We start from the raw sequence: 24,994 nt of genomic DNA on the forward strand, positions 1-24,994 counted from the left end.
AGCAACAGAACATAAATAAAGCCCAATTCTTACTTCAAATTACCAGTGATTCCTACATAAGTAATGCAGAAAAAGCAAGTTACTTCTGTCAAAATACTTTATTTTGAAAAGCACAGAACAATGGTATTTGTGACCAGCAATATGCTTTCTGCAACACATCATTGCTCTTCTTGCAAGACTATACTTCCCTAAAGTAGTTGTGGTGTTCAGTTCCAGGTTAGATCTTATCAGAACAAACCTGTTCCCACAACCCTTCTTCATTTTTTTTGTAGATGCGAGGTTTCCTGTCAGGAAACAGGGAGCGAGATGGAAATGGATGTTCTTTTAAAAATGTTAATGTAGATCTAATGTGAGAAACAAAGTGGGGTGGCTCAGCCAGGGGCGATGTGGAAAGATTCTGAAAAACAAGATGGTAGCAAGAGCTGCTTGACATCCAGAATACTAAGTTCTCCATTATTCTGCCTTTTAATAAGATTATTTCCCCCCCCCCCTCCCCAGTAGTACACTGGGAAGAGTTTTGACAGACTGTACCCCTCTCTCTACTCAGCTAGAAGGAAAAGGGAAAAAAAAAAAAAAAAAAAAAAAAAAAAAAAAAAAAAAAGGTCAGTTTCAGGTACCTGTAAAATCTGCTTATCATCTTGTTCCAACCAGAAATCCACATGTGGGAAAGGCCTCCAGAAATAAGGCCCAATATGTAGTTGTTCCATCTTTGCATCATAAATGTTAGTCAGCTGTAACAACACAGGCACCCTTAAGAGTTAGACAATGCTTACACAGACGAGAGAGATGGCAAATTCACTTAATCTGGAAGGCCTTAAGCTGCAGCTTCTGTCTTAGACATACTGCTTGCCAGCTCAGCCCCACTTCATTCCTACTGCATTAAGATTAACCAATTATTCTGACAAACAAGACATTAAACTGTAACAACACACCCAGAACTGAAAGACACTGCTGGGATTATGCCCATGACCTGAATCTCTTTACATAAGTTATCCTGCGGAAAGCTGTAGGGCTAGTCATAACAGCACGTCAAAGAGCTGTACTTCCAAGACAAGGCTTACCCCTTGCAGAAGTGGTTTGATCTCCACCATTATACTTTGCCTCTCCTCTTCCATCTTTCTCATTTGTTTTGCTACTGCCAGAACACTACCAAAGTAGTTTTTCCTTAAACTTTTAACATTTCATTGCCCCTAACTGGTCTCCCCTTCTGGCAAAAATACCCTTTTTCCCCCTGTTATTTTTACTCACTGTTGCTCCTGTTAAAACATGGGCTGAACGCAAATCCTCATCCGGCCCTTTTTCTGGGAAGGTTGCAGGGAAGATCTCTGCTGTTTTAACATTCACAGCTGGTAGGAAGTAAGAGTTTAAATACAGAAACAATTAATTCTTACCAAACACTTGTTTAAAATGACCATGTCCCTGACACAACTATGTTGCAGGAACTTTAGAACCCATCAAATACTATACTTGTATTTCTCAGTACCACAGACCTCTTAGCCTGTGATAGCGTATTTCTACTTATTTTGCTTTGGCAGCATTTCAATATTCCAGAAGAACATTCTCAGAGATACTTCAATTAGAAAAAACACAGAATGAACAATGAAAAGAAGGCTGAATTCTAACCCCAAAGGTTAGTATAGTAGCTTGATATTGACAAAATCGTAAGTACAGTTCAGTTAAATGAAAAAAAAAAAAATCTGCCTGCATTTGTACACAGCCACTTCCATGTGTGCATCTACCTAACTGTGGTACCAGAAGAAAACTTCTATTTCTACCTACGCCTCCAACAGCAAAACTTCTAGGACGGGCATTACCTAGTCATTAGAAGCAGCCCATTTACTAATGGCATCTGAAAAGCGATCCAGTTACAAAAAAAAAATTAAATTCTAATTTAACTCACCTATTCCATAAATGATTGGAAAGTGAATGTCCTTTTCTTCTCTGTCATTTAGTTCTGTAAGAAAAAAAAAAAAAAGGTCAAACTTAGGGCTTTGCATTTTTTTCTGGGCAGCATTTAGTTGTGTGTTATCAGAGAAGAACAGATCTGATGTTGCATAAAGACAGAAAAAAACCAAGGAAGCCTAAAAGAAATATGGAAAAGAAGGTACAGGTCAATAACACCACCCTTGGAGCCTGGAGTAGAACTCTTTATCTCCTAACAGTGTAGCCAGCTCCAGCCAACTGTCACTCCCCTTTCTGCACAGGCACTTTACAAGAAAAAAAACACACAATGCAAAACTACCATGATACCAAGTTTCAAAGATGTAAGTCACCAACGGCATCAAAATGCAAAGATGATAAGAAATACAACCTGAATGTGATATAAAGAAAAGGAAATTACTTCTTCCTTTATGTGACATCACACACTATGAACTAACTGAATGAGTTTATGAATTCATTCGAACCTGCAGGGAGGCAGGTCTAACAAGCCGGCAGTTCAAAGGTCTCTTAAGTGCCTCTCTCAATTGCCTCTTAAGATATCCATAGACAGACAGCCGCTTTCCACAGGACAACGGTGGCGAAATAACCTGGTAATGATCATGAGCGGTTCTACAATCAGTTGCATTTCAGCAGCACTTGGTAAGGAGAGAATCCTCGCTACACTGTCTATGTGACACCACCACACACACTACCAGCAATAAAACTAAAAATTACAAATCGTTACAGAGGACTTGTGCTGTTCTTTCTTACACGACAGATAAAAAAGCCATGTGTGGAAAGACCCCTGTGCTTTGATTTCAGTGGCTAAAGATACTTCAAAAACCAAGGAAACGTTTTCTTACCTGTTACGCAGAAAGTCACCAAATGAACATCATCTGGTTGGAGATCAAATGCTCCTACAGCAACAACGATAGCAGCAATGTATAAGACTGACTGGTGGCAAAGCAGGTGCTGTATATAGATGAGGGGGCATTATCAGTGCTGCGCACTGCAGAATAGATGGGCAGAGATACCTAACGCACTGTTCCTAGATAAGGCAACAGAGCAAAGAGTGTTTTGCAGATTTGCTTCAAACTGACTTCTATAAAATTAAAGCCACAGCTACTAAACAACAGTAATTTACAGAGAGTAGCCATTTGTAATAGCAAAAACATGCTAAAGAAGTGTTGCGCCACTTACTCCTTTTACTGATACTGGTTTAGCTCTGGCATCGCATCAGCTCTGCTTTTGTTCACTATACATTTAACAGCTTATATTTAAATGTATTTTCCTAAAATGTTACAGATATAGTGAGCAAATGGAGTCTTTCATTAGCTGTAAATTAATTCTGCTTTTCACCATCCCACACACTAGGAAAAAAACCTTTTTTTTCCCCCCGAAGTTCTAATAGCAATACAGCATTATTGTTTCAAATTTTAACTTGATGCATGAAAGATGCATCAGAAGGTTAAAAAAAATAATTAACCAAAATACTTTGTTCTGTACAGAACTCTCATACGACATAAAACACAGATAACAGGAATCACTGGGTGCAATGGCCACAAGGGTGCATCCCGGGACCTTTGCAGGTTCCGTTTCCCTTTTTGTTTATCCCCTTGGCCACCTCCCTCCAATCCTGACATCTGTCCCTGTCCCTGTCCCTGCCCCTGCCCCTTCCAGTGGGGCCAAGGCCTCTCCACACTCCGAAAGTGCTTAGCACAAGCCAGAGCACTTACAGGTAAGCAGGTACTTTACATTTCCAATTTATTTGTAAAGCACTGCAATCACTTCTCTGGACTATCGATTTTATAAAGAGACATAACATCTTTCATCAGACAATTCCAAACAATAATTAAATTTTACCTCATCACATCAAGGTACGAAATGAATAGTAACTAAGTAAGTCACCCGCATGTATAGATTTAGACAGTGACAACACTTGACCAAGATCAGGTAGCGTATCGGCAGCAGGAATCAAGCCCCGCTGAACTGCACCCCAATTCTACACACTAGAATATAAGCCAGGAAGAAGTTACAAGTTTAGACCCTCCATCCCACACGCTGGCTATATGAGAGCCTCAGAAGTCCAGCCCCTCTCCACACCAAGGTCTCAGGTAGAGAAAACACCCTTCAAAACGAATCCAGATTTCTTTCCATTAAATGACAGGGGGCTCAGATTACAAACAAACTTTAACCCAAATCCAGTCAGAACTATTTTTTTTTTGGACATGAGAGTGGAAAAAATGTGAACTTACTAAGAAGCTGATTAGTAAGTTTTTGTGATAACTGCCTATCATCATTGAAACCTCCAACTAGGTGCACTTCCAGCCTAACAGAGATGGAATAACAGGAAACAGCAATTAAAAAGACATCCCAAAGTGAATAGCTTTACAAAATAATCCCCAGCCCAAACTGCAAAGCAATCATTAGAGTAGCCTCACTTGTTACAGTCACATGCACCAAGTTGGTTTGCATTACATAGCAAGTTATGGTAATTCCATTCTGAACACTTCAGGGATCATCCAGGAAAGAACACAAATTAAGAACTTTAAGGAGCATTACATACATGCAATTCTATCTAAGCCAGTGGTATCCCCAATGGTCAGCACCTCTGGTTTGGACTGAACTTAACCACCTTTCAGTTCCCAAGAAAGGGTTAATTAAACATGAAGATTTTTGCTCCCCTGACCTCCTCACAACTATTCTGGACCATAGAGCAGGGTTCTTCTCTGAGAAGCATCTATGTAAAGACAAGTCCTGACAAATCATGAGTTTTGAGAGACTGTATCTTCTAAGTTCACTGAGTTTTTGTTCTTATCAAACTACAGGGGCAAAAACCTCCAAATCCAGGAAGAACCTTGTTTGCTAAATTCCATTTCAGAGCACTTTCCCCACTGTCCTGCCCCACCCCACCACCTTTTTTTTTTTTTTTTTTTAATGTGGGACTTAGAAAAATCCCAGATGGATTCTCAGATCCCAAAAGGAATTTACAAGACCAACAGTCTGGAAGGAATAATATAAAACCAAAAGCAGTTCTGTGGAAAATTTCGCACATCTGAAACAAAAGTTAACTGCAAAACAGTAAACACAAAACCTCACAATGGCATTTTACAGAGATGCTATTCAGAACAGAACCATGCTTTAAACCACTGCTAAAAATACCCTCAAAATCATCATCAAGGAAATTTTCACTTTACATGTGGTTCCTGATCAAGAGGTATTTCCTGCACAATTACCTTGTCTGAACCCCTTGTAATCAGATAAAAATTCCCCACCTTACAAACTGCAGTAACCTTTGTGAAAAACAGTACACAAGAACTAAGTGCAGAGCTGACCTTCCGTATCCTGTGGTGTTAGAGAAAGACTTTACTGAACTCATGATGAGCGACACCTCAGCTTCTGTGTCTGATCCATCGCAGTGCGTCAAGCAGGTAGCTCCACTGCCTGAGGAAGACGTGAGAGGACAGTTAGTTAATGACATTGTTGGAGGCTGTTACGCTACCGTAATTGAAATCAGTAACAGTTTACTAGGAGCTACATCCACCACCACCTCGCTTCCTCTCAGGACAGCGGCCTCCAGCAGAAGATACAGGCTGACTGAATGCGGCAATAACCTCTTTGTGTGCCCCATTATAAAATCACCAGAACTCATGTGAAGGGTAGAAGTGCCCGCTTAACCAGGACCAGGCAACGTCTCCAGTGGCAGAAATCCAGGCGTGTAGCGAGGATCTTTCCACAAATTCTGCCTCTGTTATTACCAAACCCTGCAGGCCCAAACTGCTGAACGCAGCCAAGGTCTGCAACTGCCACTACCCACTGGCCACGGGAGCAGATCAAGTTTAGGATCTGCTCATTGAGCAACTGCAACATGGAACCTCTGACACTAAACACGCCAATTCTCTGAACAAGTCATTTAGTTAATAGTTCCTATGACTTTTTGAGATTCAAGTTTATATAAACGTAACTGCAGTTTATTTTATTAATGCAGCATAAACCAACACTAATTCATTACTTCAGGGGTACAGATTTTGTTCTGAACATCCTTTAAAGATACCTGTGTGTCGGAGCACAACTATGTGGCAGGTAGTTGCATCATCTGATCCAAGAATGGAAACAGAACCTATTTTAAAGGAGAGAAACATTGTAAGAACTCCGCTCTGACAATCACTGCTTCAGTAGAAGAAAAAACGTTTACGTTCCTACATACCATCTTTAGGGGTAGTTACCGCAAACTCTCTCTGCTGGACATATAGAAGACCTTTGGGTTCCACAATTTGAGCAGGCTGACTTCTCAGAAGTTTTGCCCTTTCCTAAAGATAAATGATAATAGAGACTACAGTGGCTGAATTCTCAGGTGTATCCATTACTTGATAGAAACATCACCTCTGAAAAGCAAAGGGATCCAGGTCAGAGAGAAACATACACATTTTCTATTACGGAGTATTCTGAATTTTGAGAATTTTTCACTTTCCTGCCACTGATCTAGTTAACTGTTAAATCCCATCGTTCCATAGACACACAAAACCCTTCTCCCTACTTTATAGATGATAAAATGGAGGTACAACAAAAAGCAATAGGACTTGGCAAAGATTACATTAGACAATAGCAGAGCTGATCTCCTAAGTTTAACCTGGACAGAAAACTTTTGAAATGTAAAATTTTCAGTCTTCTACTGCCATGATCCAGCATATTTATTTCGTACTTATCAAAATATTGCTATTTATTAGCTTGCTTAGTGCACGGAAAACGCAGATTCCTGGGCTGTGACTACTGCAGCGCTCTGTCACAGACCTGCTGGGTAGGCAGTGAATTTCCATCCTGGGGCTCAAAAACCACTTCACAGTTTTATCAAATTTGCACTGGTTTTCCGCAAAAACTCAGTTTCCATAAAGATGCATCTTTTGATGAGAAACATCTTCCCAGCCAGCTCTGCTCAGCAGTTCCTGGCTCGCCGTCCGCCGATAGGATTACAACGTTTATGTATCGAAAGAGAGGTCAATAACCTCCTAAAAGTTACTATCTTGACTTTTACCACCAGTGTTTGTTATTTCGCACAGGAAAAAGGGACGGCCCGGCCGATGGACCCACCAGCCCGCGAGGGGAGCGGCCGGCCGCACAGCTCGCCCACCAGGCGGCCGCCCTCCGCCTCCGGGCATTCGCCCTTAATCCCCTCCAGGGACGTGGATTTTACTTATTTTCAGTCAACCCCTGCTTTTTCGTGGTCACAGCGCGGGGAACGCGGCGGTGCCGGGCCGCCCCTGCCCGGGCTACCTCAGCCCGGGGCCGCCCCCGCCCGCGCCCGCCTCAGCCCGGGGCCGCCCCGCTCCGCCACCCGTTTCGCCCGGCCGAGGCGGCGGGTTTTCTCCCGGTCTCCCCCGCCCCGCGGCCCCGCTGCTCCTCCGCTCGGCGCCCGCCGGGCAGGGCGGGGCGGGCCCCACCGCCGGGCCCCTTCGCGCCGCCGCCTCCTCACCTCGAGGTGCGGGTAGGCGCGGATCATGTCCCCCGTGGGCCGGGCCAGGTCGATCCGCTCCCCGTTAATCAGCAGCGGCATCTCGGGGAGCGCCCGGGGCGGGAGGCGGCGGCGGCTCCGCGCTTCCTCCCGAGGGCCGCGCCGGGCCGGGCCGGGCCGGGCGTCGCCGCGCCGCGCGGGGCGCTGGGAAACCGCGGCGGGCGGCGGGGAGCGGCGGCACCGCCCGCGGCAGCTCCCCGGAGCCGCGGCCCGGCGGGGGGGGGCGGCCCCGCAGCGGGCGCCGCCTGAAGCGGGGTCAGAGGCGCTGCCAGAAAACATGCCCGGTCACGTTACCGCCTAACAATTTTCGACACGTTCAGGGCGCAGAAATCCCCTCCTCCTGCGACCGAGAGCTTAGCCCTAAGTTCCTGTAAGAAATCGTTTGGGAAATAACCACGATCAAGTCCCAAATTTACCAATAAACCCACACCGCTCTCCCCTCCCCCAGCAACCACAAAACTAAATTTTCAGACGATCCCAAAGACGACAGTTTTTCCTTAAAGACCAGGGATTTTTCCTCCGGTTGTCCGTGCACGAACAGTAATAAAAACAGTCGTGGGAGCAGCAGAGTTAAATCCACACCGCAGGGCGAGAGGACAGCCAGGGCACCGGGGCCTGCCCACAACCAACCAACAGAAAAAACCCACTACCCTAGCTCTACCTTTCCCATCCAGATTTCACAAAAGTAAACAGTTATAGCAGATACTTTCTTCAAAACATAGATTGTATTTCCCAGGTAAGGCAAAATTTCCACCTCCAAATCCAGTCCTCACAAGACTGTTAAGTATTTATAGAACAAAGTCTCTTTAGCAAAATGCCAGCACCTGCCAGCTCACCTGTCTGCAATTACACTAAGTAAATCGGATCTATCACAGAAGAGGTTACAGAAACACTGTGGAGTTCCTCATTGAATCTTTGTTTTAAGCAAGTCCCTTTAGTATACAAGTGTTAACTGTGCAGCTTCAGCACAGACAGGTCAATGTCTGCACATTCTTTTGAATGTTATACTTCACATCACTTACGTCCTTCTTTTTTTGTTTTTAAAGAGATGCGGAAGTTCCTGGATCATGTACCTGGTATTACAACTTGGAAAGTTTTACACAGCCTCATTTTGTAACAAGTGGCTGACGATGTTGCTAAAGACATAACAGTGAAAGAAAAAGGCACCTTTCAAAGGATGTTCTCCTTGCTGTTGATGTAAGAAGGGTTCTTCCATGTCAGGAGACAATGCAATTATTTCAGATGGAAATCTATTGTTTATTACTCAGGACTGACAGTAGAGGACTAAAATTAAAAACAAAACCTGTCTCAATTTATCCAATGATGAACAGATCCACTGATCCATTTTGCAGTATCATCCCCAAAACTAATTTTTGCAGTCTGTTAGAACAAACCACCTAACTTTGAGAAGCTAGACTACAACAAGAGATCCTTAGTTACATAGAGAGATGTGTTTTTTCAAAGGTGTAAGAACTGCACTGTTTGCATCAATCTTTATTGGCTCTGAATAAAAATGTTGTCTTGAAAGCCTCCAAGTTCAGATTCTAAAGAAGGGCAATTAGAGTTTAGTCCCAAATGCATAAAATTTTCAACTAAATGTTACACAAATAACATGTATTTTTTCCACTGTTTATATTCTTACTCAAATCTAAAAGCCAGCAATCATGAAAAGACAAGAAACCTATGCAGAGAAACTACACTGACACATGGACAAAACAAGGACAGCAGTGACACCATCACTTCGTTTCTATGAGGGAACATTTTTTTTGTATTTTCAGCATTCACACATAAACTTCAAATCCTGAAAATAAATACCTGTCTCAGAGTGCTTCACAAGCACCCCAAATAAAACTATCTACAAATCATACATTTAGCTACTCTATCATTTTCAACACTTCCAACAACTGTCACTTTTACAAGTCTGAACTTTCATAGCTGGGGAAGTTGCGTGTCAGCTACAGATTCAAGGAGCAATAATGCTTATCATCTGAATACACTTTCCACTATCAAGTGCCTTTACCAAATACTGTTCTACATATAGGAAAAGCTTAAGAGATGTGTGCAAAAGAATCCCTGTCAGACTCAATTCATGGCTTCCCTATCGTGGGATCATACCATTACTTTGAAACTAACTCAAAAACAGTCATCAGAGTACAGTTTGAATACTGACAATGGAATTCTGGTCCCCACACAAATCAGTAGGAAGACAGACCAGAATTTCACCCCTGATATATAAAACCTTGTAGAGAAACATTAGTAAACAAAGTTCTTAAGAGTCAGGAAAAACTATAAAAAAATCCTTCTAAAGTCATAAAAACCATTTCAATGTGAAATTTTTAAAATATCACCCTATTTATTCTCTAAGCTTTTCTAGCAACATATGACTTTATCATAACATATCTGTAGAAATCTGATGATTAAGAAACAATAATTTTTCTTACATGTAGTTACTTAAACATTTGCCAGTTCGGAAAGTTGAGCTAAAGTCTCTTTACAGAGCAAAAAATTGCACACAATTTTCAACCTTTTCACTTCTGATTCTCCATGTCATTGAGGGTATGGCACATAACAGTCTGGAGGGGAGCCAATGCTGCTCACTGGGCTCCGGGTATTCGACTCATAAGAATTTGGAGCAATTCCAACCACACCATCATTTTGAGGGGTTTCTCCTTTCAAAAAGTCATCATCTTCATCTTCAGAAGTACCCTGCAGAAATTTAAAAGGATCAGTGAGAGCAGAAAGATTCTCCAGGTCTCTGTTAAGATTTGACAGAAGTAATGAATGCTGAGACCAAAAAGGTATTTCTAAATCAAATTCTGAAATGTTGCAATAATCAAATCTGCTAATCAAAATGCTATAGGAAAGTTTATAAAGTTACCAGTTAACAAAGCTACACCACCATAAAGTATTTTTTATGTGTTATCACAGGAAGGAAAGAAAAACACCCTGTTCAAAGGACTCAAAAATCTGACATAGGATAGACATTCTGCAAGAAGGTAAACAGACTACATAGGAGCTTTAGAAGGTCATAATTCAGGATTTGGGTTGTACAACAATTGTCATGACTAGTTGGAATGGTAAGAGAATTAGATGTACTCTCATTATGAAATATGGGAACTAAATCATATCTACAAAGTGGATTTCCCAGCATATCCATATTCTGAGAGTGTTCATAAGCATTCACAGTGGTCCTGTGCTGCCAAACTAACTCCTCTGCAGAAGAGGGGAAAAGTGTTCTCAAAGCAAAGATGGATCAATCCCTAAAGCTTCCAAATTTCAATCACAGTTTCCCCTAAACGTTTAGTGTACTTATATCAACTAAAACCAATTAATCCTGCAATAGAAGCAGCTGATAGAGATTTGGCAAAAGCTGAGCTGCACTTTGATCAGAAAAGATTACCTTTTTAATGGGTTTCTTCAGATTCTCAAGGTCTTCAGCACTCAGCTCTTCCCAAAACTGATAAAGAGGATCAATGGTCTTCTTTGATCTGAAAGAGGGATTAAAACACAGTATGAGTTAATGTATTTAGTGAAAGTCATATGTATTTAATTTTAATAATACAATAAAAAATGCTTGGCATTTTGATAGCCCTCTGTAGGGTTTTACAAACTATTCAATTAATCCCTATATAATCCCCAATTAATCCCATGAAGAAATAACTCCATTTTGCTCCAATTTGTATAAATTACAATTGCTTGCTTGAGGAATTGTGACAGTCAGGTCTCCTAACTCCTAGCTGGGTATTTCTAACAGCTACACTATGCTCGCAAGTAAGCATAATTTCTTCTAAACTACTGAAGATTATTTTAAATAATTTTATTAATGTTATCTATTAATACAATACATATTTACATAATATATCTAATTTTGTGTAATTTAATATTAATATAATTGTTACTATTAATAATTTCTACTTCTAAGAAATGTCTCCCTTCTGCGGAGACAGATTTTTTTTTATTGAGACAAAAAAAAAAAAAGCCAGAATGTTGTTGCCCTCTAACATTAAAAAGTTGTTAAAGCACCATAGCACTAGACATTTTGAAAAGCTGCAAATAATACACTATTCATTAAAAACCCAAGATATTTTAAGTAAGCTGAAGTCTCCAATCAAGAAGCAATACACTCAAGGTGTAAAAAAACTCAAACCAAACCAACAAAAAAATGACATAACACCACCACAGCTCCAACAAAATACGTATTAGGCTAACATTATGATATTTTAAAGACTGCTTAAAACAAGGAAAACCAAAAGAAAAGTCACCAAACATACTAACTAGACCTTCCAGGAAACTGGGTCCTGTTCCTTCTTCATCACTATATGTCACAGTGGAGGTAAATTTCAATTCAAACCTTTGACAATCTCTGGTTAAAATATGCAACATGAAAGGTACTAAAGATCATGGAAGAAAGTGAACTGTAGAAACACTGACAGTTTCTTACAGTTTTAGTTCATTATTTTCTACAAGGCAGAAACAGGTTGTTTATTTTTAAACTATACCTTTTGAGCATGTACGGATCAAAGGGGAAGAAACTGTCAAGTGGGTTAGTGCATGTCTGCACAAGGTCACCCCCAGTGCCACTCCGAACAACTGGTATAAACTGCCTATTGTTCCTCTCAATAATTGTGTAGCAGAACACCAACTGGTATTTCCTTTAAAAAGGAAAATAATAATATATTAATAAAGATAAGCATTTCTAGCACACTGAAAGCAAAAATTTCAGATGGTATTAAAATACAAAGTTATTTTTTAACAAACATCACTTCTATCTTCCATTTTCCAACTGATACTAGGAGTTTTCAAGATAGTCACAAGGTAAGGAGTATATTCTCTTCTTCTACACTGCTATGAACTTCACTCCAAGTAGAATCATATCGGCTCCAACACAAAGCAATCAGTTTCACAGTACTGTAAGATTTCACTGAAACTGAACGAGAAACAAACTTATCCCACCTAGAATATGGGCAGTGTTATACGAGTTGTCTTAGATAATACTCAGTATTGTGCCTAAGAAAACCCACGTTCTAAGTACTGTGCTGTTTTTAGATATGCACACAAATATCTGTATCAAGCTGAAACCTGAAATAAATGAGTAGGTACCTGGTAATGGCAGCAAACAAGTTCACAACAGAGGGTATACAAATCTTCAGGGGGTTTAGCTGACACATGACAATGCGCTCAAAATTTAAACTCTGCAGATATGACAGACCTTGAAAATAAGAACAATTGACAAATACAGGTTATGTATCATATATGCTGAACTTTATTTCTAAGAATTTCCAGTCTGACCAGCCTGCACTCTGCACAAAACCAGAGAAGCACATCCTAGGGCACTCTCTTACAGTAGAGGTCTAGCCCACAGCTTGTTCAGCAGAAAAGCTACTCTAAATAATAGTAACCTGCCACAGCCAAGGGATCCTTCTAACATAGACACTATGTTTACACACCCATTACAGGGACTGACAGAGGTATAGAGTCATCAAGACAGATTATTAATTGAAGCCCACACTAGTTTTATATAGCTGGAATTCAAACATGCTCAGCAAGTGGGGCCAGGTATCAGTGTTGAGGAGTTATCAGCATTGTTTTCAATAGTGGGGGAAAAAAAGATTATTTAGGGTGGTAGCCCAAGAGGTGTACAGGCCATCTCATTTTATGTGGAGGACAACATAAACTTGCCATCAGATACTTGACTGAACTGACCATTACAAAACACATCCACAGTAAAACTTGCAAATGAATCCGAATACCGTTCAAACCTAATATACTCACCTTTCCTTAAGTTTCCATCCAAAAGTTGCTTATGACGGAAAATAAGTGTATAGAACACTGCCTGACATGTAGAATAAAATGGCCCATGGAGAGCTACATCACAGTAAGCATTAGCCCCTGTATCTTGATTATCAATGTATTTATGCATCCAGTTCACCAGAAGATCCAGGCATGCTTTTACTGTACTATAATGGAGGGGGGGGAAAAAAAAAAAAAAAAAAGGTGTAAAAATAGCACCTGAAATGGTGTAGAAAAGATGTTTAACAAGTATTCAAGGATCTCAGTGCTTATAAAAACATCAGTAAGAAAATCTCATTGTAAAAAAGGAGATTCTGTTATGAGCTTTCTCCTTTATCTCAGCATAAAATGAATCAATGTATCAGCACTGAAAACCTCCATCAGTGAAAGCACAAGATGCCAGAAGAGATGAATCCATGAACGCATGTTGCATGTGAAATGTGCAGTAAACAATCAGAATCCTGAGCTACAGGTAGTACAGAGAGAGGATGTCTCCCACATCCAACAAGTAATTCTGATATCAGATTAAGTTCAGTATTAAAGTCACTGAGCCCACCCTGAACAGCATAAAAATACAGAATGTGTACGTACAAAAGATGACATTTTCACCCATCTGCTGAAGTATTTTAATCCATTTGTATCAGAATACTAGAACATTTGACTTCCCTGTCTCAGAGTCTACATAAAACGCCTAACATAGAGCATTAAAAATACCTGCTTCTGAACAACAGATATACCGGGCATCCATGACTGCCTGAAGTCAACATAACCTACCCGTGCTCAGCATTTCTTGGAAAGTGAAGCCTTAAACAGCAAGTCATGAATCCCAGCAATCATTAGTCTGTATCCCGTAAATGCAAAGCTTTCCTGGAATCTTCAAGACAATACTGAAACAGTATTGTTAGAAAGGACAAACAAGACTGTTGATTTAGGCTTACTAACAAAGCAGTGGGAATAGAAGACCAACACTGTGTGTGCATTCTCTGAATTCTGTACTTAACTTCAGCAATCATAAATTGTTTGATTCTGCTCATATATCAAAACAACTTACACAACTGGAATGAATTTAGCTCTTGCCAAGAAGCTGCCAATATAACTCCCAGCAGTCTGCCTGATCACTGAAGGATTGTTTGGATCATGCAGTTTTTTCCAAAGATGGTCTAAAAATGCCTCGGCCAACCCCTGGAAACAAGATACATAGAAATCATGACTTGTTATGCTGATGATACTGTTTAAGTAATAGATTCCTAATACTCAAGTCCCATAATTTCCATAACCAAACCATTAAAAAAAAAAATCTACTATAACTGCAGTAAATAACTATTCCTATGCATGATGGAAGAGCATTCTTTTCTGTGTCTTTTTCTATATACTTCGTTATAAAAACTAATTGGAACCAGAAGTCTAGGAAAAAGTCAGGAATAGATACATGAGAAGTGTTTAAAAACAAGAGTGGTAAGAAGGTAAACATGAAGTGACTGTTCACTGTCTCTTGTAGCAAAAGTAGTCAGAGACATCCAATGAAAACAGCAGGAAGACGAATTTAGAGAAATAAGTGATTCCACACTTTAAATGGTTACATCGTGGAACTTTCTGCCACAGAAGTTCATGATACCAAAAATTCACATCAGTACAAAAAGCATAATATCATGAGATGCTTTCTCTGTGAATTCGTTCATCATGGGCTGTTACCATGAAAGAACATCACTTTCGCTCAGGAAGTTACCGGACTGCTGCTGGAGGCTCAGAGGGTATTCTAGCAAAGCATCATAACATGCTTGCCCCATTCTGATACTCTTTCCAACACATTCACTATTCACCACTGTCAGAGAAAGGGCATTAGTTTAACTGAATCTTTAGCTACTCTTACACAAAAAGTATGCATGTTCGTATTTTTATATGGTAAGAGGCAGAGCAATAGTTTGTTGAGAGATGGGAAAATGGGGGCAGGGAACAAACAGTAGACACGATTTTCAAATTGAAAAGCTAACACAGACAGTATCTTTAATATAGTTTTGGGATGCTGAAGAAACTTACTGGAGCACTGTGTCTCGGGTTCAAGAGTACAACTGATTTGTGTAAAAGGGGTCTGTTAACCATGTTCCTTCACACTAGCTTACATCCCATTTGTTTGCAGTTTATGAACAACATGGGAGGAGCAATCACATAAAGAAAAACTTGAAGAAAGGAATAACAAAGAAGGAAAAGAAAGCAAAGATACTAATGAATCCTGACATACTATCTTCAGTATAGAATTACAGCAAAAAACAACTATTTTTTGCTAAAAAAGATAAAACAAGGATGCAGAACTGACAGAAGACACTGCATTTTAAAAACAGCTTCTACTCACCAATTTAAAGCTACAGATGTAAAACATAAAATACTGTATGTGACATGAAGCATGGGTTGGTAGAATGAGCTTGTCAAAAACAGAAACCAGATCCCGATACAAATCCTTTGTGTTGTTGATATCAAGCTTGCCTACACAACGGAAAAAGAAAACAGAACAAAATGAGCCATTACAGGTTGTTTTTTTTTCCTACCCTCATGCTGCTAAGTGGCATTTATCTCTCTCTAAACCAGTAAGAAACATGTAAAGAAACACTGTCAAGCTGACTTCTAGGCTTATCCAACATCTAAAAAACATTTATAGTAAGACCTTCCAGGACTTCAGTTCTACTGCTTTTTACAGTGGTGTGTATGGAGAGTGTCTGTGTCTGCGCGTACACACATATAAAACTGGTAAACATGCAATAGACTTTGCAATACATGTTAATTCAGAAGAGCCAGAAGAAAACACTAATACTTTACCTGACTTATGTGAAGAAGGTACAGCAAATAGGTTTCTAAATATTCTGTTTTAAATATTGTCCTGGTTTCGGCTGGGATAGAGTTAATTTTCTTTCTAGTAGCTGGTATGGTGTTATGTTTTGGATTCAGTATGTGGAGAATGTTGATAACACACTGATGTTTTCAGTTGTTGCTAAGTCGTGTTTAGACTAAGTCAAGGATTTTTCAGCTTCTCATGCCCAGCCAGCAAGAAGGCTGGAGGGGCACAAGAAGTTGGGAGGGGACCCAGCCAGGACAGCTGAGCCAAACTGGCCAAAGGGGTATTCCATACCATGTGATGTCATGCCCAGTATATAAACTAGGGGGGAGTTGGCCTGGGGGGATCGCGGCTCAGGAACTAACTGGGCGTCAGTCGGCTGGTGGTGAGCAATTGCATTGTGCATCACTTGTTCTGTATATTCCAATCCTTTTATTATTATTGTAATTTTATTACACAAATCTAAGAAATTCAAACCCTTAATAAATGCCAGTGCAAGACATTTCTTTCATTTTTTTTTTCCTATAACACAAAGACTTGCTGTAGCAATTCCAATTGTATGACGTGGCTGCTTGTTTTAATCTACTTCCAGTCCTCGTGATGTTGAAAGGATCCATCATTTTTATACTCAAAGCAATACAGTAGAGCAAATGATGAAAGACTGGTTAATTAGAAAGTATTTCTAATCCCCTATGTTTTGTAGCACAATGAAAAAACAAAACTATTTACTCTTATACCCTGTAATGCCACAGTTTGGATAGTGTCATATTTATGTAATCAGAATGTCTCCAACTGAAGACTAAAGTCATAAATGTACCTTTGCATCCTCTGCCAATAACACTGGGCAGAGGCAGGAATGTGGACTACAGCCTGCTGATGGCAGAATTCTGCCGCTAAAGGGTGAAGACTCTATTTTGCAGCAGCAGAAAGCAAGAACTCCTCTTATTTTTTTCTTTCTTGTTAGCAAAACAACAAATTTGGTTATAGTTCAAGTGTTCTTACCATCGACGTGGCAAACATCTTTAATATAGGAAAACAGGATGGTCATCAAAATATCAAGGCGCTCAGCAAGTGGATGAGCCATTCTATCACTACTGGAAGAGACAACTTTGCTTCCTTTTCTTTCTTCATCTTCCTCCTGGTAGGTAAAATGGCAGTCATGCAGCTTCTATATATATACACAACATCATAAAGACAGCACTTACAGGAAAAGTGAAACTAAATTTCTCTTTCAGTGATATGCTAAGGTTTTGTCTTTTTTTTTTTCTAAAAAAGCAGAATCTAATTACAAAAATTTGCTTACACTAAACTGTAAACTAAGCCAACTACCATGAATTCTTTAATTAGCTTTATGTATAGCTGCTTGTGTTTTTACATAACGAAATTGATTCACTGCATGCACACTGGGTATTTACACGAATAAAGTCAACACCTGGAGAACACATTAATCACTTGGCAGCTGTTCAGGTTTCAAGAGCTGTGTGCAGTGCAGTAATGACAAAGCAATGATGTATTCCTACACTGTCTCAGTTTGCAGTGCAGTTAACAACAAAGCAATAATGTATTCCTACACTGTCTTCGTTCATAGCTAGCTCAAAAGTGAAAATTTTACTAAAAAAAACCCCTCTTAGTAGAACAAGTTAGCCAACCATGTCAAAAAGTCCCTCCTCTGTAGATTTTTCCTCACTATCAGAGTTATTAGCAGTTTCTTCAGCATCTTCAATATCTTGCTGTGGAGTACTAACCTACAGTTGCAAACAAAAAAAATCAATCTTTACAAGACCATGATAATAACATGAAAACTTTTTTATTATTTATGTAAGAAATTGCAACACAAGTAATTTCTAGACTAGTTTCATCCTTGACTAAATAAAAATTTTAAAAGGGAATTATATGTATGTAATACACAAACACACACTCCACACATGCCTGAAACTTTACCTCCAGAATACAAGCTTTCCCCAGACTGTTACATGCTGAGGTTCTCCAAAATAAAAAGCCTTAATCATTTACAATGCTACTCCTCCTCTGTTTTTTAAGATTGTAAATCCTTTTCTTTCAAAAGGATGACAAAACAGATCAACCACACACAGAGAAGCATATTCTCTGCACATTAGCACTGATCACCATGAAACATTTTGATTCTGGCATGGAGATTCCATCCAGGGTTTAACAGTACACGATACAGTTACCCTCAGGTGTGGAAACATCTTAAGACTAGGAATGGAGTATAGATTTGGTTGGTTTTACACTTATGATCATGAGTACTACTGCAACATATTTTTTGTTGAGCTTAACACTGAAGCATATTTAATTTCCTACTCTGTATTTTAACACCAAGCTTCCTTAAAAGATGATACAGAACAAACTTACATCCAACTTTAACAGCTTTTCAATAATAAGCTCCAGAATTTGAAGCCTCAGAGTTGGAAGGTACACCGTAACTCGTAGCAGGTTATGAACATAACATTCCTATAACACAAAATTAATTGATATCTATAATAATGTTAACAGAAAGTCTAATTTCTGTCAAGGAGTTTTAGAAAACAAGTTTCTTAATTTTTTATCTAAAGAGCCAGAAATATGTTTAAACAGGCTGTATTCAATCTAGAATAAGTTAATGTATAAGCCAAACATCAACTTTCAATTGTTAAGCTGTGTTACCATTAACTTCTTAATCCACTATTTCCATACAAATTTTTCCAACTATCTCTAGACAGAATGCGTATAAATATTCTGTAAGAAAAGTTATTTGTTTCCATAGGAGTTTATGTCTAAACTTTTCTCTAGGAAAATTAAAACAACAAGCATATTCCTCACTACATCTAGAACCAGCTCTAACAGAACTGTTTCAAGTGAGACTGAATACAACTTTATTTCAGGTTATTATAATATACCAAGAACAATTTTAAATTCCACAGGTAAGTCTCCTCAGAGTTGTTCTGATTGTAATTCAAACAGGTTAACAGACAAGTTTTGTGCCTGTGCCCACCCATGTGTACACACACACACATATGTACAAAAGACAATGTTGCAACTTTCATATAGCAAAACTGTTAAGTCAATACATAAAATTAGGTAAAGTGCCACATTTAACTACACCATAGTCTCTTTGTGAATATGCATTATAACACAACCTTTAATTACATGAGCACATACGATTTTTCCACAGGCTATCTGGCTCGCTCAGTACATGAAATGGATAGAGCTAGCTTAATGAGAACGTATAAATTGGAAAAAATTTAACAACAATGCATGGACCATATTTTTATTACACTTCATTCGAACCTTGCCCTGAAAACAGTTATGAATTTCTTCACGACTCACTCCTCACTGATCCACTAAATACATAAATAAATACTCTTCTTCTAACACCATGTAAGAGCTATTATCCCCCTCGTTTTACAGATATGGAACTAATGCCCAAAGTTATTTGGATTTTAAAAAAAAAAAAAAAAAAAAAAAATCAATAAACTAGCAAGGTATACAAAGAACTTCGGGGGCTTTTCAGCACTCGATGAGTTCGAAACACAGCTCCAACTGAAGTTGGCTGGTGGAGCAGGGCTCTGCCTTTCTGTAAAACAAAGTGCCACCATATCAAGTTGGAACAAGTAAATATAAAGATCACACAAAAGCTGTAACCTGTCAAAAGTTTCCAGCTTGTTTTCCACCACACACGAGCACTATACCAGAGATGTAATAAAACAACTTCATACCCTACACTACTGGCAACATGGATTTCTGTAACGTCCATTGCCTTCTGTCTGCTTATCAAATCCCCTGTTCTTCTGATAAACACTTTCCAGTTTTGACAACAAATGAGACAGGTATCCTACCGTCTCCTTACTATACAACCCTGAGATTCATCGTCAAAGAGGTCCATCTTGTGCATTGATTAAGAAAGCAATCCTGTGGAAAAGATATGCAGTTATGTCATTAAAGACTAGCATAATGCTTATGCACAAGGAACTTAAGTATGCTTGGACAACCTTATACTAAACAGACACACCCATATATATATATATATATATATATATATATATAAAAAAAAATAAAAAAATCTTAAACAATACACTCAAAAATCTGCATTCAATGCCACCAAATCAGCTGTCATATTATAGAGTATATTTATACATTAAAAAACATGTGAACAAATAAACAAAAATATTCACAGCTCTTACCAGAGTTCTTTCTGATTTATTAATGAAAGGAAAGTTTTCCACAAGTATTGGCATGAGAAATTGTGGCGTCCTATAATTTAACGAAAAAACAAACAAAACCAAACCCAAAAGTTATAAGTTATTACCATGAAAGCAAATATTGAAGCTCTAGCACACTGAAGACAGACTGGAACAAGCTTATTTCACAGTAACTTTATTTTAAGGTAAGTAATTGTATAAAATATGTTTTTTGCAAGCATCATCGAACGGGTAATAAGCAGCAAACTTTCACTGTGGACTTGTTAGAAGCCACTTCAAATACGTTGCTATAAACACGACTTTCCCTACTTCCTATTTCCATTAACAGGATTTTCAGCTGCTGATGTCTATGGAAATTTCATAATGATTGGATACAGCATTCCACCAGTTAGTGAATATTAGGAAAAATCATGCAATGAAACTAAGTATTATACTTCCAATTAAAGTGAAAAAAAAAAAAAAAATTCAACAGTTCACAAGTTTTAAATCTGCAAGGAAAGAGCATGCAAAACCACAGGATTATATACTTACGAAGGAACATATCTTGCAACAGTTTGCAATGCTCTATGGCATGTATTAAAGTTTTCAGAAAGGTCTAGAGAAAGAAAAAAAGTACTCTTATGCATTTCATTACAGAAAACTAAATCAGGACCCAGCAAAACTAGTTCATATCAACTAAACATTTTAAAGGTTTCCAAGGAAATTACATTTGCCAATTTTTTTTCTTTTTTTTTTTTGGGGGGGGGGGGGCGGCAGCGATGTTTTTGTTTTGTTGTTTTTGTTTTTTTTAAGTTGAACTGCCAAAATGAGTGTGAAAAATAATTGCAAATAAAATTCATGGTATCACAATTAATATAACTCTGAACATGCTGCCAGCCCCAAGGCCAGATATTGTTGTTGTATGCTCTCAGACTGAACGCTAAACTTGGAAATCCAAAATTTATCTGACAATACAGAAATATTTAGAAGATATGTTAAATCCAGGTCTGTAACTAGATAAAAAGCTATTGAAAGATTATGCCTCGTTTTCACACAAGTCAAACAAACAGCTAATTAGGCTTCTACACCAGACTTTTTTTATCCAAACAGTGCCACAAATGAACAGCAGAAGAGTAGTGGGGTCATCACAAGCAGAACTGACATTTATTCCAGCATTCAAGATAAGAAAACATGAAATTCTTGAAAGACATTTAGCTATCTGTTTGCCTTATCAATAAACACACTAATTATGCAGCATTTTTGTTATAAATTTGAGCTTACCACAGGCAGACAACAAAAAAAGACTCAAGAATCCCCCAAACTACCTAGTTTTATTGAAGTAAATAAAATAAAAAAAAAACCAACTCCTAACTTTTCTTTGGCTTTGAAACAATCTAGGACTAGGAATGTTCTCCTGTGCATTCAGTCTTATTCTTACAGATACTGCACCAACAGGAATATTTTGAAAGTAACAAGGAGTGGGTCACCACACCATTGATTAGAGTACAAGAAAGTCTTTTGACTTGAGAATTTAAGGATGTACTGTTTCTTAATGTTTTACATTCACTGAGCTAAATTAATTTTGTAAAAAAGGAGCAACATGCACTGTATACTTCTTTAGTAAAGGTATTACAGCAGCACATATAAGCCATGCTTCCTTTATACTCACTTTCATCATCATCATCAGAATCTGAAATATCCACATCATCTTCTCTGATAGTTATTCGAGCTAGCAAAAAGTGAGATTATTATATCAAAATTGTACAAATCTTACAGGTAACAGTTTCAGTGCCAAATCAAACACACTAGACAACAGCCTTCATCAGGACTAAAGCATCAGAATTATCCACAAGACTTTCTAAAATAAGCAGAAGCTCATCAAAAAGACTGTTTCATTCACACAACCAGGGGTTCTTAAGAACATCTGATATGATCCTCACTGCAGCTTTTGTTTTTTAGTAATAACAACATTATACAGTTCATCTCTTTCCAAGACATCTTCCTAAATGGGGTCTGGATTAGCCACCAGAATATGTCTTCTAAAATCTAGGTACAGAAAACTATCTGTATCACAGTTCAGCTATTCAAGTTAAGAAGTAATCAACAGGAAAAAAAACCAACCCAATAATTAATCGTGTCACGCATTTTATTTATACAGAATTTATCTAGGAAAGACATTCTGATAAGCAAACAAAAAAAGATTAAGAGAAAAGTGACTTACGGGGGACAAAATGTGATACAATCATCCGGAGGCACGGCCTAAGATGGACCGTTTGTGCTGACACCAGATTGCCAAGAAAACCCAGATATTCTTCCACTACCTCTCGGCTTCTTCTCAACCATGGCAGCTTCTGAAAGTAAGCAAAGACCAAGATGTCAAAGAAAGATGTTTTGAGTACTAAACTCTTAATCTTCCCAAGTAACAAACAGATATTTACCAGCAAAATGCTGACCAGTTGTTCAAGTTCTTTGGTCAAATAAGCAACAGAAGCTCGAAATTCATGCAGCCAATTAATGATCTGGGCATCCTTAAAATAAGCAGAAAAAACAGGTAACACTGTTTATTGGAATAGTTATCCATTACTAGAAAATAACAAAATCCTTAAAAGTCAAAGATTAAGATTGTAAATAGAAATTATTTTCATATTAACATGCAAGGAATTTCTTTAAGTTTGTGTTCTCTTGAATGCAAGAATAAATGCATACCAACTCCTATACCAACAGCCTATCTGGAAGGCTTAAGTTACAGATTGAGCAAGGCACGCAAACCTCACTTACACATAACATATTTAAAAGAAATGCCATTCAATCTTTATTTTCTTTTCTTTTTGCGCTAGTTTAAGCAGAAGGGACATTCAAGTCTTGAAATAAGAGAGATACTGAAACAGTAGCAAATCTACACAGAAAATTTTACACTGATTTTGCCTGTACACTCCAAAAGGCCTGCTAAAACCAAAGTATTTTAAAAAATGTCCTCTTTAAAGAGAAAAGGAACTCCATACAGCATTATGCTTCCTGCAGCATCCTTCTCACAGTTTTGTGGTTTAATTAAAAGGAGAAAGGAAAAAAAAACAAACCACAGAAAACAAATGTAGTGCGTACTCGCAGCTACTATACAGAAGAGCTATGAAACAATACTTCTGCGTGTTAACTACTAAATGCATATGTATCTTACTGCCTAATTAAACAAGTTTTTAGTGAGAACAGGAGAAGGTAAAAATTCATGCAACTTAAAGGCTGTGGAAGTCAGAAACCATGGTTTGATCTTCAGAAGTATCTGTAAAAACAAGCATCAGTGAGCTAGAAAGATGGTATCTGGAACAAAGACAGACCCTGTCACAAAGCAAAAAGTTTCTCACTGTAGAGCAATGAGTCAGTAAGCACGAGACACAGTTTATGAAGATCCTGCATGTAAAAGATACACGTGTATAAACAGACAATTGCCTTCACTCATTCTCATAGTTTCCACAAAGCAAAAAGCTGTTAAATGTGGCTAAATGTTTAAAGGAAAGGATTTGGGTAAGGACCAGAATGACTTGTCTGATGATTACACTCATACAGCTGAACTTTAAATTATCAGACACCTTACTACCAAAACTCTTACCTTTATATCTGGATCTGACAGCTGATGCTTTAACAACTCAAAATCCGTGGTCTCGCCCTAGCAGGGGAAAGAAAAATGAGTAACACTCATATTTTTTCCAGCAAAAAATACGAATCTCATCAACGCATCTGAACAACCTAATATTGCCGAACAGTAACGTTAAGCACACAAGTAAGCGACAGAGCTCAAGGAAGGCTGAAGCAGCGGTAACAGAGCACTGTCCCTGGAAGACAATTGAAGCCGCTGGGTCATTCTCAGCTCCTCTCCCTGCAGACGCAGTTGCGATCGCTTTGCGCCCTTTGGCGTAAGCCAGGCTTTACATCCATCCTGGACGTCCCTCGGGCTGACTCACAGGGGAACTCTTTTCACTCGCACAGCAATACCGCCTGGCAGGAGCCTACAGCACTCGGCCGCCTTCCCGTTTTCCTCCTAAGCCTTCAGCCACGGTCTCGTGCAAGCCGAAACGAGCCTTCGCACCGAATTACACCCCCAGAACTAGTGCACCGGCAACGCACGCAGCCCCCCGGGGAGATCCGCGACGGCCGGCGGAGCAGAGCCGCAGTCACCTTGTCGTACTTCAGCAAGATATCCGTCAGCGTCCCCCCGAACCGCACCGTCTTCCTGGGCGGGGAGCTGATGAACTCGTCCCCTCCCAGCATGGTCACGGCCCCGCGCCTGAGGGAAGGCGAAGCCGCGTGAGCACCCGCGGGTCGGGTCGGGTCGGGTCGGGTCGGGTCGGGTCGGGTCTGGCCTGGTCTCGCCCCGCCCGTCCTCCCTCCCTCCCTCCCTCCCTCAGGAGCCCGGCCCAGCCGGGGGGGCCCCACCGGCCGACGCGCCCCTCTCCTCAGTGGCCGGGTAGCAGTCGCGTCCCCGTCCCCAGCTCCGGGGCTGGGGCGCCCCGCCCGCCCCCACCCACCCACCCCCCCTCCCCCCCGGCGCTGCCCCGCCCTTGCCTTGCGGTGGCGGCAGCGCGCGCCCCGCTAGCGGGGCAGGCGTCGCCGCGCGCCGCGCCCCTCGCGCGCTGCCTGCCCGCGCCGCCACATGCCGCACCCGGGCGGAAAGAGCGCTCGCCCCGCCGGAAACGCGGAGCGCTCCTCCCCTCGCACCATAGAGAGGAGCGGCTGGAAGGGCCGCAGCTGCTCTGTCCCTGCCGTCGGTGGTGCGGG

At 39.8% G+C, this 24,994-nt stretch overlaps 2 protein-coding genes and 1 long non-coding RNA gene across 5 annotated transcripts; all 3 read right to left on the reverse strand.

Moving 5' to 3' along the window:
- Window positions 1–83: 83 nt before the first annotated feature.
- Window positions 84–7,557, reverse strand: NTAN1 (N-terminal asparagine amidase). 2 transcript variants are annotated; one of them, XM_030001934.2, is made up of 10 exons: window positions 7,391–7,557; window positions 6,128–6,230; window positions 5,975–6,040; window positions 5,256–5,364; window positions 4,176–4,249; window positions 2,784–2,837; window positions 1,901–1,954; window positions 1,249–1,346; window positions 618–731; window positions 84–397 (listed from the first exon to the last, which is right to left on the reverse strand). In XM_030001934.2, exons 1-10 carry the CDS (start codon window positions 7,469–7,471, stop codon window positions 218–220), a joined length of 933 nt encoding a protein of 310 aa, XP_029857794.1. In that variant the 5' UTR covers window positions 7,472–7,557; the 3' UTR covers window positions 84–217. The 2 variants fall into 2 exon arrangements, with proteins under 2 accessions (XP_029857794.1, XP_029857795.1); XM_030001935.2 differs by having other exon boundaries at window positions 6,128–6,305; window positions 7,391–7,504.
- A 1,351-nt stretch (window positions 7,558–8,908) lies between these two features.
- Window positions 8,909–24,884, reverse strand: RRN3 (RRN3 homolog, RNA polymerase I transcription factor). 2 transcript variants are annotated; one of them, XM_030001930.2, is made up of 18 exons: window positions 24,782–24,884; window positions 24,395–24,503; window positions 23,829–23,885; window positions 22,663–22,752; window positions 22,446–22,575; window positions 21,894–21,953; window positions 20,777–20,840; window positions 20,228–20,297; window positions 18,420–18,518; window positions 17,696–17,791; window positions 17,049–17,184; window positions 15,570–15,700; window positions 14,271–14,401; window positions 13,202–13,386; window positions 12,530–12,638; window positions 11,929–12,081; window positions 10,830–10,917; window positions 8,909–10,135 (listed from the first exon to the last, which is right to left on the reverse strand). In XM_030001930.2, the coding sequence occupies exons 2-18, from the start codon at window positions 24,485–24,487 to the stop codon at window positions 9,977–9,979; spliced, it is 1,851 nt and encodes a 616-aa protein (XP_029857790.1). In that variant the 5' UTR covers window positions 24,488–24,503; window positions 24,782–24,884; the 3' UTR covers window positions 8,909–9,976. The 2 variants fall into 2 exon arrangements, with proteins under 2 accessions (XP_029857790.1, XP_040976008.1); XM_041120074.1 differs by lacking the exons at window positions 18,420–18,518; window positions 24,782–24,884.
- LOC115335772 lies at window positions 18,896–19,876 on the reverse strand. The gene is made up of 2 exons (XR_003921526.1): window positions 19,763–19,876; window positions 18,896–19,620 (listed from the first exon to the last, which is right to left on the reverse strand). It is a non-coding gene; the product is annotated as an uncharacterized LOC115335772 (long non-coding RNA).
- Window positions 24,885–24,994: the final 110 nt, after the last annotated feature.

Source organism: Aquila chrysaetos, chromosome 25, assembly GCF_900496995.4.
Source record: "Aquila chrysaetos chrysaetos chromosome 25, bAquChr1.4, whole genome shotgun sequence".
NCBI classification, from domain to species: domain Eukaryota; kingdom Metazoa; phylum Chordata; class Aves; order Accipitriformes; family Accipitridae; genus Aquila; species Aquila chrysaetos.

What these genes read in the sequence shown, in the direction of transcription:
- NTAN1 (XM_030001934.2), bottom strand. Translation starts at nt 7,471, where the DNA reads ATGCCGCTGCTGATTAACGGGGAGCGGATCGACCTGGCCCGGCCCACG. An exon ending in TCCAATCATTTATGGAATAG is followed by an intron (nt 1,347 to 1,900) that starts GTGAGTTAAATT and finishes ACTTCCTACCAG; the next exon opens with CTGTGAATGTTAAAACAGCA. An exon ending in ATGTTTTAACAGGAGCAACA is followed by an intron (nt 732 to 1,248) that starts GTGAGTAAAAAT and finishes GTGTTGTTACAG; the next exon opens with CTGACTAACATTTATGATGC.
- RRN3 (XM_030001930.2), bottom strand. Translation starts at nt 24,487, where the DNA reads ATGCTGGGAGGGGACGAGTTCATCAGCTCCCCGCCCAGGAAGACGGTG. An exon ending in TCTTGCTGAAGTACGACAAG is followed by an intron (nt 23,886 to 24,394) that starts GTGACTGCGGCT and finishes TTCCCCTGCTAG; the next exon opens with GGCGAGACCACGGATTTTGA. An exon ending in TTCTGATGATGATGATGAAA is followed by an intron (nt 20,841 to 21,893) that starts GTGAGTATAAAG and finishes TTCTTTCTCTAG; the next exon opens with ACCTTTCTGAAAACTTTAAT.